This window comes from Ostrea edulis, chromosome 5 (assembly GCF_947568905.1).
Source record: "Ostrea edulis chromosome 5, xbOstEdul1.1, whole genome shotgun sequence".
Taxonomy (NCBI): domain Eukaryota; kingdom Metazoa; phylum Mollusca; class Bivalvia; order Ostreida; family Ostreidae; genus Ostrea; species Ostrea edulis.
The window spans coordinates 43,725,252-43,747,617 of NC_079168.1; the positions used below are offsets into that span (position 1 = coordinate 43,725,252).

Genomic DNA, 22,366 nt, shown 5'->3' on the forward strand with positions numbered 1-22,366 from the left:
AGCTCGGGTCATTCTTTAAGCCCGGGTCAATATTCTTCGTTACACCGGCTGTAACACCCCTTTCCACCACCACCAACACATTATAGTTTTTCTTGCACCAACATATTCGAAATAGGTTGAATATCAATAAACATAAATATTTCCCAGATTACACAATTTTTCAACATTTTGTGTACTAAATAACTATCAATTAACACTCTTGTTCTTCTACAATAATATTGCTTAATAATAGAAAATGAAACTCGTCGTCTATGTATATATATCGCCCAATAGGTATACTCATATCACCTTATTGGTATACCATAAAATTAATATTCTTTCGTTCTTTGTCCTGGCTAAAATATTTGCCTTTCTCTATCCTTAAATCATGAGCAGAAAATCTAAACCTAGTCAAGTACTTATATTTTATTAAATATGATTGTAACGTAAAACCATATCAACTAATGGTGACAAAACTATCGACTAAATATTGACATAAAAGTACCAACTAAATGTTGATACAAGACATGTTTTTATGAACTACGGGTTGATAAATACGTTTACACTGTACACATATTAAATAGAATATTTATCTGCAATGTGACTGTTCTGGTACAGTGTGCCATATCACTGTTCGTTATCTTCACTCTTCGTGTATGCACAGGATACCTTGAAACATTTTCACTGCTTTTAGGGGCACCTGGCTGCTACTGTTTCGAGGTTAGCATCTAGTTTAATGATGATTTTTTAAATAAAATATCATGTCTTACCGAGTTCCTTGGCAACCTTAAAAAGTGACTTGGCGTCGTTGTCAGTCTGCGAACTGAACTGTGATCTATTGTCCATGGTACTGCCATCATCCGACTGCCAAAAACAACAACGGTGAACATCTTTATATGTATATAATTCCAATGTTATTTATTACAAGTGTTTTGATTGGACAAAAATAAAGCTGAACATTTCAAGAGTTTATACATCAATAAATCCGAAAACGCGACGTATTCATACACGCCTTAAAACAAATAACATAGTGCGGGGAAACTATTCAAATTTTTGCAATTGTTAATGAAGTGAATGAATTGGAATTATAAGAATCAAACATTCTTTTTGAAGAATTTATCGATGTGTAAACTCCGGCCATTTTACTCACAAACTTAACATAAAAGTGCTTTGCACTTTTATTCAGTTTTTGAGTAAAATGTCCGGAGTTTACACATCGATAAATTTTTCAAAAAGAATGTTTAATCCTATAATATTTCACTATAGCACAACAATGTTCTTTGTCCAATAGTGTTGGATCTATCAAATAAAAGCAAGGTCAGTGAGAATAATCAAATATAGCACCAGAATAACCAACGACACGAACAGTACCGGTTGTCAAATTGTTGGGACTACTTTTCTCCTCCTTAGGACGGAGAATGGTTGGTTGGTTGCTTGTTTTAAACCCCGTAGAGAATTTGTGACTCATATTGAGACGTCACCAGCTGTAGGTGAAGTACTACAAAGTTAGACTTGTGCTTGATGATCAGGGCCGTAGCAGTGACGATTCCGTCTCCCGAGACCTCCGTTCTTATGTTCATATCCGAAAGACCCGTGATTCTCACTTCTAAATGCCGAACGTTTGGCGAAGGAGTGATCACTACCTATATTTACGTGTTGACGCGACCGTGCAATGAACAAAGCAAACTTACAACTATCACTAAAACTACTTCTAATCAAACAGAATACATATGTAACTAGGCAACAGTCTACATATTGTTTGACGACCGGTAGTGTAGTGGTTAGGGCACCCCATCCCAACGCCGCGTCAAACCTAAGATGTTTAATATTGGTAGTGACTGTTCCTTAAGATGTTTAACATAGGTAGTGACTGTTCCTTAAGATGTTTAACATTGGTAGTGACTGTTCCTTAAGATGTTTAACATTGGTAGTGACTGTTCCTTAAGATATTTAACATTGGTAGTGACTGTTCCTTAAGATGTTTAACATAGGTATAGTGCCTGTTCCTTAAGATGTTTAACATTGGTAGTGACTGTCCCTTTACCTGTTATGAGAAGTCATATGTCTGCCGTGTGACTCGTGTCGCGGTGGGCGTTGACACAATACCTAACACAGTAACGGCGGTGAGCACCACCCTAACGCTAATGACGTCTCTTATTTGATCTGATGAGTGAAACGAGAAAACGTCAATATATGATGAAGTAAAGCTATACTAGGGTTGATTGTTGTGCATCCTCTGTTAACATGGTATCAACTATTTCTGAAATGCAACACACTATCTCTAATATTCTTTGGGCGAGGGTCAGTTCCATGACTGTTTTACATTTGATAAACTATATGAATTAGCATTTCAATGTTCAATTTTTTTCATTTATAAAAAAAATTCCATGTGAATTGCATGTTTTTTATTTGCGTTACATAATTTTTTTATTGTATTGTACAAATTTTTATTTTTGTTGTTTGTTTCATATACTAATACATTGCATATATACCACCAAATTAACATGTTTAGATATTTGTACCTATCTACAAATTATTGAACATATCATCTCCGAATGAATTGAAGATAGGTCTAAATGAATGATAAGTATAAACTTTAGATAAATGAACCTGAGTCCAAATGAATTACACCTATCGGTAATTGAATTATCTTTAATTCAATTACATGTATGTACAGACAGGGTAAATTGAATTAACCTCGTAACCAGGAGGTCGTGAGTTCGAGCCCCGCTTGTGCCATGGCCGCTTTAAACCAAAGACGTCAATATAGGTAGTAATTGCTCTTTCGCATTGAGAAGCGCGAATCACGGGTCTTTCGAATGTGACCTTATAAAGTTTAACGGAAGTCCCGTGTCGCGGCTGGCGTTGTAACGCACGTTAAATAACCCTCACTACTACGGCTCTAGCGTGAGTGCGCGGTCTAAATTTGTGATGTCTCAGTATGAGTGAAAAATTCTCGAAGGGACATATAAAAAAAAAAGAGTAAAACAAAGCAAAGAACAACAAAAACCACAACAAACAAACAAACGAAACTCTTGGTATATGTACCTATTTTAATATTCTAGGTAATTCTATCATAGATATCTGTAATTCTATTATACCTATCTTCAAATCAATTGTACATACCTCCAAATGAATTGAAAATATAATTGAATTAAACCTGTAGGACAACTGATTTTAAGATAGGTACAAATAACTGAATATTATTGCATTGTTTGAATTTACATTGTATGATAAACTGTTTTTGTATTCTATGTTTCATTAATTTTTCTTTCGCCATACATTACCATTGTCTTTTCCTTTGATATCTTTAACCATTCTAACAATAGCTATTTTCTCATAAATGTGATGCAAAGCATTGTGAACAACTGCTAGGAATTCCAACATAAATGAAAGTAAATTGTAAATATAAGAAATGAATTTCATTTTTGAAAATATTATTTATCATTTATTTTCAAAAAATGAAATTCATTTCTGAAACATATCCGAGTTTCATTTTCATCCCGTGGGGATCCGGGTTAGAATGGGTCCTCAGTACCCCTTGCTTATCGTACGAGGCGACTAAATGGGCCGGTCCTTTGGTTGAGACCGCAAAAACCGAGGTCCCGTGTCACAGTAGGTGTAGCACGATAAAGTTCCCTCCCTGCTCAAAGGCCTTAAGCGCCGAGCATAGGCCTAAATTTTGTGGACCTTCACCGGCAATGGTGATGTCTCCATATGAGTGAAATATTCTTGAGAGGGACGTTAAACAATAATTATTCAATCAATCATTTGTATTTTATAGCAAATCCATTTGTGTTTAATGATTTGAATTATGGAACGTTTTCGCAACAAATTAGGACTGCATCCGGTACATGTTGACCAGAATTTTACCAAAATCATTTACCCTAATTCAAAGTTCGGGGACGCTTTGTCCGAAATTTTTTATCCTATATAATCAAGTCTAACCTCCTAAGTTTTTGACGCACTCTAATGCATTTCTGAGAGAAGAATTGACGGAAACTATTTGGTAGGATACAAATAGGGAACTGCTTTGCTAGAGGAAAGGTTGACCTGTCTGCTACCCCCCCCCCCCCCCCCCCCCGATTCTTCGTTCCTCACCTTGCTAAGGGGTCCTAAAAACGACGTAATGGACGCGGGAACGATGATAATGACCCCTCCCAATGTTTGAACCAATGAAACAAAACAAGCATCCCACGATACTGATTTTAGAGTCGGCTCGCGATAGCCAGAAGACCCTTGTTATCACCGGCACTGCACTTCGGATTTTGAGTACAAACCTGAAATTTCGGCAAAATATGGGAAATATTGTGCATATCAAAGTGGTTGGTTTAAACAAAGTATTGGTTATTGTGTTCTTGGATCTAAATGCAGTGTTTCCTAATTGCAGTGATATTTTCTTTATCATATGGTTTGGAGATAACGTGAACGCGCATGAATACGTAATCTCTACCAAGAGTTATCGTTCCTTACACTCATATATTGCCAGCGTTTTTAATCACATTCTAACAGAATTCTGACGAAAATATATCTGAAATGAATTAACGAATTCTATGTTTGCTTTCTTTAAATAAATAAACGACGAACGAGTTAACATCATTTACATACGCACGTGGTACATTTTTGCGGGAATACTTCATGTAAAAAGAACGAAGAGGCGATTAAGATATTTGAAGACTTCAAGAGAATAATTTGTATCGATACCTGCTACAAATTGTGTCCGGGCTGTTACTGATTTATCTTTTGCAGTAGGTTTTTGATATTTGACATACAAATACCGATAAATGATCATCTCATGTAGATATGCTGGGTACCATGGATAGTGACCTTTGATCTTGAACTTATATGTTCACACAATTTTTGAAGCTTTTATGGGTAAATTCCTCTAGCCGATGTGTCGTGTGCCTAGTTTGTGACGTTGCATTTCCATAGCTATCTAATTAAGGCTAAGCATAATACACATTTTACCATACTTTAAAGATTCAAAATTAAAGCTTATTTATAAGATGGTGCTGTATACCCCAACCCCTTGCTGGAAATCGTGGGCGAGTCGACTCTGAGGCCCTTGAGGCTTTTGATTATAGTATTGAAAGCACAATACAAATAAATCCGGAATAAAACACAAAAAAGCAATATATAGGTTCCGAAGTTAATGGGTCATTATTCTACTCCAAACTGTATCTATTATACACGTATCATGGTCACTTGTCAATTAGTTCGTAGGTTTGTACATTTATGTGTTTGTTAATTAATCGGCATTGTGTACATGATTTATCTGTACAAATGATAAACAAGACATTGACTGATATTGATTTGGATTCCTGGTTAAATATACCAATCAGGACCACTGAAAAGAAATCTTCGAAATTCCTCGAGCACACAGTAAAAGGTACATTCCCTATCCATTTATATCACATGTTCAACAATGGTACCAAATAGAAAGACCTTGGTTTTATTTTTTCAAGCCTAATATCAATTCTTTGCGTAAATTGTCATCTTCTCATGTAGGGATGCTATCCTGCACCCAGATGTGGATTCCTGTCACTTTTCAATATCATACGTAAAAGGCCATGTACATGTACACGTAAAGGAAAGTTTGTATAATTTGGTGTCCTAGCTATTTCAATCACATTTTTAGGGATGTCAAGCTGGGCTCTTTTCGGGGAACGTGCCATGATGAGAGGACATGCCCGACATTGCGATATAGGGGTGTAATATTTCCTCTTCGGAAGGAAAGGTAATCTTTTCAGAAAAAAAAATGTTCAAAGAAAAGAATCGTATACATGTATATGTGTAAACGAGTTTTTATTTAAAAAAAAAAAATATAATTTCATACATTCCATACATATTTTCGTGCGATTTTTAAATTCTTCTGGTGCATGATACATGTATATCGATTTAATTCTCGTTCTGTTCAAATTATTTGGTAAACGTTTTGTTGGCGTATAATACTTTCTTTTTATAAAGGATCGATAACTCTAATAATACTCAGTAACATACAGGTATCTGATTTCATAAGCATGGGCAAGTTCTCTGATTTCATATTTTTTTCTAATTCTTTTATCTAAAAACGGGCTTTGCATTAAAAACTGGAACTATTTGAAGCAAAATCTACTGAATAACTAAATATCCCTTTCACTTGATATAGGCATTATTTCTCACCAATACGGGTATCAGGCGCACACCAAATACAGCTCAGCAAAGCAGAGAATGGATTACATCACAGTGGAAACGATTATACGCAAAATGAAAGATTCTACTGATAGGTCCCCTAGAAATAATCTCTTTCAAATTGCAGTTGTAGATTGCGTGCATTTATTTGTATACTTTTAAGATGGAAAGGAATTTTGCACTTTGTTTAATAGTCTCTTGTTACTTTGGCGATGAAATGAAATAAAAACAACTTCCGGTCAAATTCTAAACTTTTATAACAGAGAGCACTTTTATATATGTACCATCATTTACTTCTTGAATAATAATTATGATGCTCCGAAGACATCAAAGAAACTTAATCGTAGCTGATCTGATTTTACTAAAAGAAGGATCATAGCAATTTGTGGCATTGTACTCGGCTAATACGTGTAATTAGAACCGTTAACTAATGAAAGAATGTCTCTCCGAAATAACAATAAAATGGAGAAATCAATTGCCACAAGATCGATAAAGTTTTTCCGGCTGAATAACCAGGAGCATTTTCTGTATGATCGGTAATGGAAGTCATTCATGAATCTATCAACTATTTGTGAAAATATGAATAATGGACTTGTAACTGCAATTTCTAGACTCACAATCATAATAGAAAGACAGAGCGCATACAAAATCAATCTCTTCAAACGTTCCAAGGATAAAGAATAATGTATAACTGACAGAAGGCCATTGACAAGGTAACACTTTATTGGGTCATGGGGAGGGAAAACGAATATATATATATATATATATATATATATATAGACGTTTTCTTACGATATAAATTGGGAAATTCTAAGATATGAAACTGGTAAACAGAATATATGTATGAAGAGACCAGTGGAGGTATTTAAATACACACACACACAACACCGTCGGTATGAACGCTTTCTTTTCAATGCCATTACATGTATACAATTGTAACATAAACCGCCACTTAAAAAGCATTCATTTTCAATGTTCAGAAGTTTTTATATGTATTACAAACTCTAAAGTATGAAAAAGATTGTCTTTATTGCTAAACTCCCGCACACCTAAATCTTATCTAGACAAAACAACGTGGCAATATTGTATAATTATAAATTAAAATTCATTTCCATAGTTTAACAATTAAAATAACAAAACTGAACAATATTCTGAATTGCATTACTGTAAATATGACCAAAAGGTTAGTTAACATACAAACATGGTAGTGTGTAACCAAGGAAACATTTAGGTAAACAAACAATCTTGCACAGGGACACGTGACATTGTGATAATGTGACCTCTAATGGTGCGAGAACAATATAATTTTGACCTCTTTAAAAGTTTTAATACCTGCAGAAATGGAGTTGGTGTAATAATTATGAACGTTTGATGTATCATGGCTTAGTTTCAAAGTTTTTCCCTTAACAACGCTACAGATGTCTCATGTGTTTAATCAATTGTTAGCGTAAAACACCCATAGAAAAAGTGAGATCGACAAATTATTTAATGGGATATTCTTGGATGATTTTATTTTCACTTTCTGGCCAAGATAACGAATATCAATAATTTAATCAAAATTTGTTGGAGAAACAAGCAGAAACTGTCGATATATCTCCCTGTGTTCTTCTCACCCGCTAGAAAGGCAGAATACGGGACTACTACTATAGTATTTCCTTGTTTCAGTAAATTGACGATTGCTCTAGATAGCATTTTGTTTCTCCACCCCAAGACTTAAAAGTTAGCCATGCAATTACATTTTCAACCATTACCTAGGCAAAGCGGCTAATTTAAAAGACAAACGGAAAACTAAAGCAAATTAAACAAATCATAAAATATGCCATGTACTTTTTTAAATGGGTAGTAAACTTCAATCAAAAACCTGGGTGTTGCTTCTAGACTAGCAGATATAGATCATAAGTACAAAGTTGAATTCATTGAAAATAACATGCTTTGCATTTTCTTTCTTTAGAGTTATGCGTGAATTTATATATCCATCTTACAGGCTGTTTTTGGTGAATGGTGTGTCTTTCAAAACAGTGAAAAACTGTGCGGGATGGTGTGTTTACCTGCAGGGAGTCCGCGGATCGGGGCCTTCGACCATAGTACATTTGATACAGATTTCTCATTTTTCTCTTAAAAGGGAAGGGCATATCAATGAGCATTATACATGTATTCATCCCTTAACTACAAGAGGCACTAATCCTTGTTAACAAACAACAAAAAAAAGAGTATGAAATGCATTAATAAAATTACGAATAACAAAGAGACGATATATAGTGCGTAATATATAATGTACATGTATACAGTTTCTAGTCGCATTCCAGTGCACCCTCAATGTTTCACACACAGGCATTTATATCGCTTGGGTTCGAATTTACTATTAAATAGTAAAGATATAGAACTCTTAAGAAATTCAACTTAAAAATGATATATAATGCTGCACATTCCATGTAATAGCTTGTCGCAATGCTCAAACTTTCCGTTTAGTCGTATAGTACCAGGGCCCAGCTAATAGTCGACCAGAAAATAATAGGCAATTTTCCGAATTCGTTTCTGCAGATCTTTGGTAGTAATGTAGATTGATTATGTATGAATATATTAGAATACAGAGTAGAATTTTATACCATTTGGTTTATTGTTTTTACACGATCAGCTAATTTTGGTACCCTATGGTTAAAGTTCTATACCTTTCCACTTTAATAGTGAATTCGAACCCAAGTGATAAATTGTCTGTGGTTTCACGCTACTGGCTTTACAAGCAGCAAAAAGTTAATGAAGCTATTCATAAAAACACCCTTATATTGACAAGGAAGAATATAACAATTTTGTGCTTTCTAACAGTAGTGCTCCATGAATAAGATTCCCACAAATCTTCTTGGTGCAACTTCCAACATGATCAATCCAGTCCCGTATTCACCAAACTACATACCCTTTTCTAAATATCCAAAAGTCTAGCAGGGATTTTGGATTGTTTCTAGAAATAATTGGATTATGTTATGATTAGTATGCAAGTTCAGGCATGTGCGTATTACAAAATAAGATAAATAAATATGGTACATGTACGTGTATGTAACAGGCCTTAGATCAATTTCCGTTTGTTAATTTAAAAACAAATTTGCTGGTAAGTGTTTCAAACAATAGGTTATATCCCAAGAATAACAATTTCATTTGATAAAGAAGTGAAAAAATAAAAGAAAACCAAACATGCATTAAATTATATGTCTAAATCACAAGCAAACGAAGCAATAAGCATCAAAGCCATTAATATAAGCAAATAAAGTAACAACTACTATTTGATAGTACTCTAGATACTCTTTATTACCTTTCTTTCTTTATCGCCATTGTCACTTTTTGTAGAACGGTATGTTTCAGCATTATATCTAATGGTCTAAAGGAAAAATATCATACCAAATTATCCAAACATGTCAAATGACCAGGACTGGTGTGAATAGCTGTACATTGTTTATCAAACCATAAAGAACGTTTTCTATTAGCGTAAGAATTTTTTTCTCAGAAATCAAATCCACGCACTGATGTGCTCTCAGGAAACTATAGGTTTTCTTTGAAATATCAATGTCTGCAATAAATATTCAATAACTGTTTAAAGTATGTTCACAAATAGTATTTGACGTGCTGCTGCAGCTAAATGCTGTGTTCAGTTTGGATAAAAATCTGTGCACTCGATAAATACATAAATAATAGCACGTCTATCAAGCGTAATCTATTTCATAGATAAAACTATATCCATATCTTTATTCATCCATAATAAAGGAAAGGAAATAAATAATGCATAATAACGATATTCACATTTTTATTTTATCTATCCATGATTAGTAAAAATAAAATACATAAAGCAAAATTTTCTTGTAAAACAATGCAAGTACTCTGCAGAAAATATCTCTAACATCTATAAGCAAATTTTAAAAAAGAGGCAAATTAGGCATTTTCCCAATAGCTCCATGTACACTGCAATAAATGAACATGTATATGTACTGTGAAATCAATTATTATGTTGGTATGATTCTCATAATTAGCGGAAGTAAAAATGCTATATAACATTATCAAATAGCGGGGTTTTTTGTTCAGTGAATGCAGATAAACCGGTCGCAAAACAATGAAAAATATACCACCATCGCCACACAAATAAATAATTTCACAGCTCACGCAAATAAATAATTTCACAGCTGGTAAGCCTTAATAAGCATCTTCAAAAAGCTTGTATCAATGTACCTGAGGCTCACTGTTTTTCCTCTGTAAAGAATATCTTACATGATTAGCTCAAGCAACCGCTAAGAAATAACTTGATTGTTTAGAAGAATCTCTAAGTATGAGGTGTGAAGAGGTTTATTGATAAATATCACTTAAAAAGTTGGTACACATGTAGTGTAGTTTAGAAAATTGATACAGAAATATATCAGGACAACTGAAAAAAGTTGCTATGACAAATGGAATATACGTAAAATACAGTAGGAGTGCATGTGACGGAATGGAGTTGAATGGTGCAAAGGTCCGTTGGTTAAAGTGGTAGAAGTGACCAGAGTGGAAAGTACCAGTCGAAAGTGATCAAAGGAGAACCAGTAATCACTAGTCAGAGAGTGACCAGAGAGAAATATCAGTCCAGGAGTGACCGAAGGAGAAAGTTTATGTTCTAAATACCAGTCGAAAGTGACCAGAAAGAAAGGTTTAGGTATGACCATCGGGAGTGACCAAATGGGAAAGGGTAGTTGGTTGGTTGTATATTGTTTAACGTTCCGCTTGAGAATTTTTCACTGTTATGGAGACGTCACCATTGCCGGTGAAAGGCTGTAAAATTTGGGCCTAGGCTCGGCGCTTACGGCCTTTTAAAAGGGAGGGATCTTTATCATGCCACACCTGCTGTGACACGTGACCTCGGTTTTTGATGTCTCCAAAGGACCTCCCCATTTAGTCGCCTCCTACGACAAGCAAGGGGGTACTGAGGATCTATTCTAACTCGGATCCCCACGGGGAAAGTGTAAACATAAATACCTGTCAGAAAGTGACAGGAGAGATAAGTGCAAATATAAATACTAGTCAGAAGTGACGAGAGGGGAATGTGAAAATACCAGGTACCAGTCTGGGGATGATTAAAGGAGAAAGGGTAGATACGAAAAGTGACCGAGGGACAATGCATATATGACTACTGGTCAGTAAGTGACCAGAGAGGAAGGCTCACAAATGAATATCAGGAAGTGACTAGAGTGGAAAGTGTAAAATTGAATACCAGTCAAGAATGCGCAAGATTGTTTTAAATACACATAATAGGAGATGATGCATTCATACAGAGTGTGTTGGTAAAACATCAGATAGCAGAACACGCAGCAGAAGGAAGTAAATACGATGGGGTGAAGGCAACTCCCCATATTTATGTAGCAATATATCATTAGGTGTTCATGTCTCTCAAGATACGCGAGAGCATGTTCTGCGTATGATCAGCATTTAAATCGAGGTAGCCTACTGACAAAAACAAGATGATGTTATAGGGATTTCAATAGTTAGGCAGTTCTTTATATGCTGATTTTGATTGAAGATTACTCCTTTACCTGGTCAAGGTATAGGACTCAAGGTGAGTGTGACCGGTCAAAAGGGGGTGTTTACTCCTCATAGACAACTGATCCTCTAGTGTGTGCAGGGATTCGTGTTTGCCCTACTCTTGATTTTGTGGGAATAATGAGATTGATCATTGTTTGTTATCTTCACTTTTTCATAAAAACCGAAACATCAAATTAAGAAAGAGAGAGAGAGGGTGGGGGAAGAAACACATACTAAAGGAGAAATCTGATACACATCATTCCAATATGCATACTGTACATTGTACAATGGGAGCGATGTAAATATGTAATAAAGGGAAATCATGTGATAGAAGAAAGTAAATGATTTGGGAAAACATATAAGAAAAGAATGTAGATTCAATTACCAAAAGAGGAGTTTACACATGCAAAAGGACAATGTATACCCATACAGTAAAAGTGAATGAATACAGAATGAGGAAGAAGGAAATGGAAGGAAATAGATATAGACAGTAGAAGGAAGTAAATACATACGATTGGAGGAAGTGATTCCTTCTTGCCATCTTCTCCCGCAGCTGCATTTTCTTCTCTTTCTCTGGCGAGTTCTTCTTCCTTCAATTTCTGCAAATGATACATTTTTAGTAATTTTCAGTATTCATTGGATGCCTTTAATGAGCAAATATTGTTTTCATTGAGGCTATTTTGATGTCTATAGAAAGAAAATCACATTGTTTATATTTACATGGGACAATATACATGTAGCATACTTTTCCAATGTGTTGAAAACCTACCCTCAGCTGTCTGTATCGCTGGTGTCGGGGAATTACCATGTCGTAGTCTTTAGAATTTTCATTCCACAACATCTGGAGGTATTTTTTCTGTTGATATTCCTCTTCCTTGAAAATAAAGTAATGTGAGAAATGGGCAACTTAAAAACATGAATCATATCGATCCTTTGAACCTTTAATAAAAACCTTGTCTGTGGATATGAGCAAGTATTGATAGTACACATCCAAAAAGTCGAAACCTTACAAATAGATATTATATAATATTTACATTTCCAATGTTTTTGTCTTGGATAATTTGTAATGATAGTCATTTCCTCATGAATGTGATGCAGTTGTGGAAAATGTCGGTAGGAATATTGATAAATATAGTACATTTATTTAAACAGTTTGGAATTCCGACAAATATGAAAGTAGAATGTGAATATAAATAATAAATTTCATTTTAGAAAATACATGAGGGTATGAACTGCAACACTTCACTCCGGCATAATGCGCCTCATAAGGTATACCGATGTGAAGCGTAGCAGTTCATACTCTTGGTATTTTCAACAAGAGACCCATAGGCCCCATCGCTCACCTGATTCATCTTGGCCCATATTCAAATAGTTTCCCTATCTGTATATTCGCATATAAAACATTGATCCCTATTGTGGCCCCAACGTACCCTCGGGGGCCATACTTTTAACAAACTTGAATCTGCACTATGTCAGGAAGCTTTCATGGAAATGTAAACTTTTCAGGCCCAGTGGTTCTTGTGATTATCTCCCCTTTGAAGGGGACATGACCCTTCATATAAACAATTTGAAAGCCCTTTACCCTTGGATGCTTTTTGCCAAGTTTGGTTGAAATTGGCTTAGTGGTTCTGGAGAAGTCGAAAATATGAAAGGTTTACAATGACGGACGACAGACAACGAGTGATCTGAAAAGCCCACTTGAGCTTTCAGCTTAGGTGAGCTAAATGAAACTATTACATATAATACTTCGGTTGTAATTTTAACACATGCTTTCAATTCAACGAAATACATCTACAATTAAGAGAAAAGAGATTCGATTTTACCAACCATTAAACACTGACAAAAAGAATTTAAGTCTTCTTAAGGAGGTATGCTACACCAGAGAAATTTGATATGAATGAAAAGTGAAGGATATGTACAACAATATTTTGATATTGAAAACTTTCAAACTTTATTTAGTCAAAAATGTAGTTTTAGTAGAAAACAATCTGGGGGGAAAATTTAAAATCCCTGCTGGACTCAAACCCGCGAACTACAGTTCACCATTCGACGTGCTAACCTACTGAGTTACTCTGCTAGGCGATGATTTTGAAATGAAAAGACAAATATTGCTGATATTTATATTTTCATCCATGTTTTAAAAGGAAGTCAGCCATTATGACGATGTAAAATACCTCCTTAAAAGTACATGTAGTGATTCCACTGAAAAAATAAAGACTTTATACTCAGTTAAGAAATTGGAAATCCTATTCCATATGAACACTTTGGCCACAAAATGGACTCTTTTGATTGTTACATAATTGACACATACCATATCTTCTGCTCTTATCACAGGTCTCGTGTGTTCTAACCGCTTAGCTAGGCCTATGTTCTCCAGCTGGATATCTCGGAGTTGCTTCTCCCTCAGTGGAAGGTTAAGACTGCAAATAAACTTTATAATTAATGCCTTATAAAGATGTCGTACCCCAGTATGTTTTTCTTTCTTTTCTTGTAAACCGCCGCGGGGGTCTAAAGATAGAGCGATCGCCCCGCGTGCTGAAGGTCGGGGTTCGAATCTAGGCCGTGACAGAACAGGTATTGACAGTTCCATTGCCAAACGCTTGGCATACGGGTCGTCGGAGATGACCTTAAAAACGGATGTCCCGTGTCACAGTAGGTGTGGCACGCTAAAGAACCCTCACTGCTCAATGGCCGTAAGCGCCGAGCATAGGCCTAAAGATTGATCTATTGATTGTATCTTGTTTAACGTCTCTTTCGAGAATTTTTCACCCATGTGAAGACGTCACCGATATCGGTGAAAGGTTTCAAATTTTAAACCTATGCTTGGCGCTTACGACCATTAAGCAGTGAGGGTTCTTTAGCGTGCAACACCTACTGTGACACGGGGTATCTGTTTTTAAGGTAATCTCTGAGGGCCTGTGACATTCACACCTGGCACTGAACGTTTGGCGATGGGACTATCACTACCTGTTTTAACGACCTATGTCTGTCGCTGCCGGGATACGAACCCCGGTCTTCCGCATGCGCCCCGAGGCGCACGCGGCGGTGCCTAAATTTGAAGCCCTTCACAGGTATTGGTGACGTCTCCATATGAGTGAAAAGTTCTCGAGAGGGACGTTAAACAGTAAAGAATTCAAATACCATTTTTCATAATCATACACTTTATCGCCATTTCTAAATACAACAATTTTTGTTTTGGGTACCTTGACCGTTAGATTCCATGTCAAAGAATATTTATATAATGAGATTATCATTTGCTGTAAGTCATCAGGGTTTTCAGACAAAATAACCAATCGCATTGTTCCGTTGAGCATCATTCGGACGCGGCATTTCTCAAAAAGCGGTTACAGAAAATTATTTAAAGACAACGCAATCAAATATTGAGAACCTGTGCATATGATAGACTATTGGTGCCTGCCTATATCCATTTTTTCTTGTTTGTCAAGAATTTTGATGCGCATGTAGAATGAACTCCGGCTGTCCCCTAACCTACTTTAAAAAGCGATGCTACGTGCCTGTATATCTCAATACCAAAAATTGTTATACTTAGAGTTTCCTGCAATTTGATAGACTTTCAGTACTTTACAATCTATTTTAGGTCCAAACCCAAACAAATATTTTTTTTATTGCCAGTGATGAATTCAAATATGAGCACAGATGCCACTCTTGCAGTGTTCACTATATTGTCAATACAAAATTTTAAAATAGTTTTTTAAAAATTCATTACAATTGTATATATACGTGTATACCAGTGATAAATTTTCTTTCCTTCAGTGAAATTACAGTGTACATCGAAATATATATATATATATATATATATATCACACGTTCAATCCATAAATACATATGTTCATGTATGTATATCCGTACATGCAAAGTGACCGTAAATAATTATGTAATTCTCGAAGAAACAACACATCTTGAAAGCTGCATTTTCGCCTATATACTAGAATTCCTTTTTATATATGTTTTTGTGTAATCAACTGTCTATTTTGGACTGTGCATGTAATACCTGTATTTTCACACAGTTGATATTTTTCATGGTTGTATGTAATCATCTGCACATTTTGAATCGTGCATTATGAAAGGTGAAGATAACGAACAGTGATCATAACTCCTATAAGGAGTACAAGATAGAGAGTTGGGCAAACACGGACCCTAGTATATACATGTACTAGAGGTGGAATCAATTGCCTAGGAGGAGTAAACATCCCCTGTCGACCGGTCAAACCCGCTGTGAGCCCTATATCTTGATCATGTAAACGGAGTAATCCGTGGTCAAAATCAGTGTGCAAAGAACGGCCTAATGATCGGTATGAAACAAGTCAGACATTTGACCCAATGGTATGCTGTGTTGGAAAACTAGATCATCGTAACGACCATAGAATTTGCGAAATGCTGACTTTAAACGAGACTGTTGAAACCCCTGTAACATCAACTTGTTTGTAAGTAGCCTGCTTCGATTTAAAAACTGATCATATGCAGAACAAGCTCTTGCGTATCGGATCAGTAGAGAGATATAAACACCATATGCAGGTGATAATGGAATATTGCTACATATATATGGAAAGGTGATGACGGAGAAGCTGAAATCATTCCGTTTGTCATATGGTTGAGTTGTTAGTTTGCCGTCGAGATCCATCCTCAATAAAATATCTAAGTACGAAGCAGGCGTGGAGGACTCTGTGTAGATCTCTAAGTACGAAGCAGGCGTGGAGGACTCTGGGGTGTATTTTATCTCGAGTTCACTGGGATATATCGAATAAATCACTGAGATATATCGAATACACATTTGAATGAAAATTATTGTTGTTAATAGATAAAACGTCGTCGTTATATCTGAATGTCAAGTTGAAGGCCACAACAAGAAATTTTAGAGCAATGTACGTTGTTTTGAAAGGTGATTTCATTTGTTTCTCATTCCCTATACATCACTATCGGAGAGGCACTGATTGAGTCCAGCTAGAAAATCATTTAAGTATAACAATCACATTTAGGGTTATATACGAGGCTATCTGAAAGAAATGTGACGCATAAAATGAGAATTATGCATGTATTTCAGATTTGATGTCAGCTTTGAGGTACAACTGGTTCTGTTTATCGTCTTTTCGCATGTATTTTGTCGATTTATCGACTTTTCGCATGGCGGGTTGTCGTCTTTTCAATATTTCGGGGCGAAAAGTAACTAATCATCGTTCTGTGATCTGTGGCCTCAAAATAACGAAAAAAACCGACAAATTGTAAAATGGCACAAATCAGCCACCATATTTTTCATTCATCTCAAGACTTGTAATTCTCATTTGCAAAACTGGGATGCATTCCTGTGTCTAATTTGAGCATTATCCGCATTTTGTTTCGCGTTGCTTATGGCCGATGAAATTCCTGACATATTTCTTTTATAGTTCTCAATTTTCATTCCATTTTCAACATCCTAGATTCTTTTATTTACTACCTCCAGTGAATTCTGAACACTCAATAGATATTAGATACATAAAACTCAGCTATGGATTTTCATCCATTTGTCTCATGTGATAGCGAGAAGGACGGGTAGAATATATGACGCTGATCTGTATACACGATACATGGGCCTTGCTATCTATGATGGTCATGGAAGGGTTTAACTTTTCAGCACTAGCTGTGTTATAAGACACAAGTAAAGAAATAACAATTGATGTTTTATAAAATTCAGAATCCATGTTTCAGAAATGACCAGTCCAGCGCACCTAATCGGCGTTTGCTACAAAGTATAAGACACCAATTGGTGTATTACTATTAAATCTGAAACATTTAATTTTGTATAGGGTATAGGATTAAGTCAAACTAAGAACATTACATTTGATTACACAAGGCATCTGAAATATGCTATGTCATACTTATATAAATACGCATGCCATTGTCAGTTGAAATTCTCCATTGCGTGTAACTGGAGTCTCGGTGGAACGGAATAGCGGGACATTCAGTGATGAATTCTCGAGTAATGCTACATCCCTCTCCTTTCAATGTATGCAGTATATTTAGAATTATTTGCGCATGATTAAAATGTGATTTCGAATAGCCTCATGCATATTCCGATGGTTGATACAAAATTCCCCGGCTTTAAATTTAGTTTCAATAAGGCTATAATATTCGGTTTTCTGTCATCATGTTCCGTTCCGGATCCCCAAGGTACTAGATTTACAGAGTTTTAATATTTTCCTGATAACAATGGGATCTTATGGGGAAATAAAACCTCATTGATTATCGGTAACGCGGTACTATATACTCCCTCGGGATCAATAGATTTGTCATTTTAGATTGATATCATCAACATTTCAAGAAAATGTACGGCGTTGAAACTTTAAAAAAAAACCTCGCTTGCATTACATGCATTGATCTACTAAGGAAAGATTCTTTGGTGTATTTTTTAGGAAGAAAATTTGTTGATGGTGGTAAATACACACTTATTTGTTGATGATGGTAAATACACACTTATTTGTTGATGATGGTAAATACACACTTATTTGTTGGTGATGGTAAATACACACTTATTTGTTGATGATGGTAAATACACACTTATTTGTTGATTCCGCTTGCTGTTAGTACACCATTATATTTAAATTTCCAGTATTTTTGACCTTGACATCTTTACCAGTTGTATACCATCACTTCATGAATACGACGCTGTTGTGAACAATGTACGTATATAAATCTGGATATAAATAAACGGTTGGGAATTCCGACAGAAATGAAATTAGAATGCAAATATAAGAAATGTACTTCTTTATTGAAAATACACGAGGGTATGAACTGCAACGCTTCACGCCGGCATGCTAACGCGCTGCAGTTCATACCCTACACGAAATTCATTTCTTAAATGTGCACAGCTAGAAAAATACGGTTTCGGAATAAAGTTCGTAGGATCTGAAAGTTATATAGGTGCTAGTGGACCTAGCTATAACCACTAGTGTACAAAAATATCAGTAATACCATAAGTGTACCCATTTTCACGTAAAATGCCATTATTTTGCACCTTCAATATATCTCCAAAATTGACTAAGTATATAACAACTGTATAACGTCAATTTTGGAGATATATTGAAGGTGCAAAATAATGACATTTTTTAATCACTTATTGGTTCATACGTATAGTAAAACGAGTAATTAAATGATAATTATTACATTCATTCCATTGCTAATATCTTTGTAAACAAAAGAGAGGGGAGGGGGAAGGGTTATATAGGCATGTCAACAGACACATGTGGAAACAAGGATGAGAAAGGCTTTAAAATGAAACGGAATTATTTTGAAGATACTGCAACTGAAAATCTATTTATTCCTTGCAAACTAAACAAAACATAGTATACTAGTAGGTGACACATTCATAATGTAAGAATGGAAACACTAGAAGAAAACAACGACAAACCTTTTCGAATGGTATTCATTCCAGGAATCAACCTTGGCTGGCTCCTTCATGATTCTAGTCATTTTTTGTAAAAGTAAACGGTTTTCATGATCCACCTCTGCTTGTCGTTCTTCCTCCAACTAAACCAATTCAAAGTAACATCAGACACTACATAGCAACACTAGTCTTAATACACATGTAGCAAATGATGAATCTATTCATAATTATTCTAAATATAATCTTACTCCATGAAAAATGCATGTACACACCTGAATCTTCTTCAGTTGAAGAACTAAGTGGGGGTATTTTTTGGGTTTTGTGTTCTGGACGGTTGGTCTTGATCCATGGACCTTGAAACAAATAAATAATTATTCAAAATTTGAATCAGTTAACCACCCAAGAGTTTGGCTCATTCTAAACAGGGAGCATGCGTTTTGAATCACTGGTAGGTGATCATTACTCAACTGTACTACGAGTTTGATCCAGTGCAAGTGAGGAATGTCCTGGTGAAAATTTCAGACAACCAGATGTTGACAGACAGAAAGGGGATATACATGGGTATCATCTTAGAAATATATAATTGGGGGGTTTTTATCTGCAATTTCTGCATAAATTTCTATGGTGAAAGGGAAATTTATTGAGTCAAAAAGATGATAATATATCTGAAGAGTAAAACCATAAAAATAAATAAATAATTAGAAAAAAAACAACAACACACAACTCAAAACAGTTGATAAAAGCTAAAGTCAACTAACTTCCGTGATATTAAGAAGGACGGCAAAAGCTAATTTCCTTTAATGATTACACCCCACTTTGTGAAAAATAATGAACTAATTCAAATTGTTCCACAAGCTTTTATAGTTCGGTATTTTGCTTCTTTTTATTTAGTTTACCCAGCATGGGTTACAGTAAGGTGTGAATGGATTGGGAGATCACATGGAGACACCTACACGAATATACATTGAAAGGATTTTCAGCTTCTTTAAAATATGACTTTCTGCTCCAATGATTATAAATCATTAAGAACGTCTAATGCCCTCACTGAAATGTAAAAGTTTGTTTTTCTTACTTATTAGAAAAGTCTTCACCAACTTCTTTATTTATTCCATTGTATACATTTTGTTGGTAGAATTACAATTCTACTTTAACGAGTTTAAATCCCAATCGGTGTTCATTTACTATTATCACTGTGCAAAATTTACCTTATATACGTGGGTATGGACTTTTCGACATTTGATAAAATACATCCTGAAAACTTCTGTAGCAGACAGCTTTTTTTAAATGAACTACTTTAAATATGTTGTTTAATGTTGATGGCATGGGCTTAATTATTCATCTAGACATAAAGAATCAATTGAACACGTCTTTTTGAAGAGTAACTTTGTGGCTTTTTGGGTACAGTTCTTACCCCTACCCTGCCCTCTTACCTTCTGTCTGTGAAGTCGATAGGCGCGGTCCTGCTCGTATTTATAAAGGATTTTATTGGCCACAGGAAAACCTGGCCCAGGCATGTTTTTTTTTTTCTGTTAAAATGTCTGTTTTCTTTCAGTTTTGTCTATGAATAATTCATTGTTTAATCCTGAAATGACAAAAGAAAATCGTGATTAAATATTGATGAACACTAGATCAAGCCTACTCTAAAATAAAAGGTTAATCATTAATTTAAATATAGAATATCACCCTATATATTGTATTAAAACAGAATTCAAACTTCAAAATGTTCTTCTGTGGTTTGATTAAATTGAAATTAAATAATTACATGCAAATTGAAATACATGTAATCTACATATGTTCAGAGGTTTGTTCAGCAACTGGTTTTACAGGAGACTGAGGCGAATAATTTGGAAGCTATTCAGCTTGGGGAGTACCTTTCTCCCTTTTGTGTGTATTAAATTTCACTATCTTGAAAATATATCTCCCCGAACCTTTCTCATCAATAACAAAATTCATTTCAATCAACCCTTTCTGAATGTAACTGATTATGTAGAATCTCTCCCCCCCCCCCATTTTTAAAAATTTACACGTAGTTACTACAGCGCATGATTCTGACTTACTGTCCGCCTTATTCCAAATTCTTTACAAATAGTTTGACAATATTAAAGATTTCCTACAACAAAAATTTAAACGATCTGATGAAAATATCTCTGAGATCATAACCATCCTTCAACTTAAACTAAGAAATCAATTTAATGTTTTGAATTCCATTTTAATGACTGAACAGCAGCCAAGACGTTCTAATACACACACTATAATGGTAAATACTAGTAGTTCAGTGGTGGACAGTCTACCTATATAATGGTTTGTAAACGTTTCTGGATTACAACGGATGTTAGGCGTAGTGATTAAGAGACAGTCGGAAATACAAAGAAGTGTCAAAGATTAAGAAGTAAGACAATTATGTTACCTGTACGAGAATGTGAGATATTTCCTTCTGCTACCTCAAAACACTACAAACGGATGTCACTCCACTTAAAGGTCTCGATTGATTGCGTACATGAAAAATACAGAACTGTTCCAGAAGAGATTAAATTTAATCTATCACATATATATTTCTACCTGTGCTAACGGTAAATGGGCCAGCGCCATAGAGACGGGTCATTACACTGCCGCAGATCAGACAACCAGCAAATTGATCCCCGTCCATTTAACAGCCAGTTGATCTCGTCTTTCTGCCTGGAACACGCAACAATTTCCTGTCATCTCCACAGCCTCTTCAATACTTTTTTCTGTGGCGGATCAACATTTCTTCTCATTGTCAAATATTATATGACGTATTTTTCTGCTTTGTACCCTAATATTGATTTCGTCTAAACGATCTACTCATAGAGCAAATATGCGATATCTTAATGGAAAAAAGAAATCCTTTGGTCGATGTTTCTTTAAATAATTGAAATTATTCTGAAGTTGATAACAGTGAATTAATTCTAGTAAATCGCAATTGATAATAATTGGAAAAGGTTTATTACAACGCAGTTTGAAATAAATAAAAATTATTCTAATTAACTTTAACAAAAGACCAACATCTCTCTATATTCTATTCATCAAATTCTTTCCTTTTACAAACACACGCTTTCGTGTGTATACATTTGTACAAGTGCATTCAGAACAATGTTTCAGACAATATATATAAAGACTATTCTCAGAGTCTGTTTGTCACAGAGAGGGTGGATTGGGAGAGGAATGCTTTTGATTTCTGAGTCATTCAAAACGCCAAGGGAAATAAAATGTAGTCGGAGAGGGTGTGTTCCTATGGTTGCATACATGGAGGTCTGCCACCACTTGTCAGATAATTATGTCGACTTG

The 22,366-nt window shown here is 35.2% G+C and overlaps 1 protein-coding gene across 4 annotated transcripts in view; it reads right to left on the reverse strand.

The window, feature by feature from the left end:
* LOC125649574 (annexin A6-like) overlaps positions 1-22,163 on the reverse strand; it is a 34,926-nt gene extending 12,763 nt beyond the window's left edge. For 2 of the 4 annotated variants that reach the window (XM_048877201.2, XM_048877198.2), the window contains exons 1-10: positions 21,468-21,786; positions 20,491-20,642; positions 19,333-19,413; positions 19,085-19,203; positions 13,994-14,102; positions 12,452-12,556; positions 12,195-12,281; positions 10,363-10,383; positions 9,455-9,520; positions 750-843 (exon numbers count right to left, since the gene is read on the reverse strand). In XM_048877201.2, coding sequence (XP_048733158.2) covers positions 750-843; positions 9,455-9,520; positions 10,363-10,383; positions 12,195-12,281; positions 12,452-12,556; positions 13,994-14,102; positions 19,085-19,203; positions 19,333-19,413; positions 20,491-20,574 — 766 coding nt within the window. In that variant the 5' untranslated portion in view covers positions 20,575-20,642; positions 21,468-21,786. Of the gene's footprint in view, positions 1-749; positions 844-9,454; positions 9,521-10,362; positions 10,384-12,194; positions 12,282-12,451; positions 12,557-13,993; positions 14,103-19,084; positions 19,204-19,332; positions 19,414-20,490; positions 20,643-21,467 lie in introns of all 4 variants that reach the window. The other 2 variants (XM_048877199.2, XM_048877200.2) reach the window with 2 other exon arrangements.
* Positions 22,164-22,366: the final 203 nt, after the last annotated feature.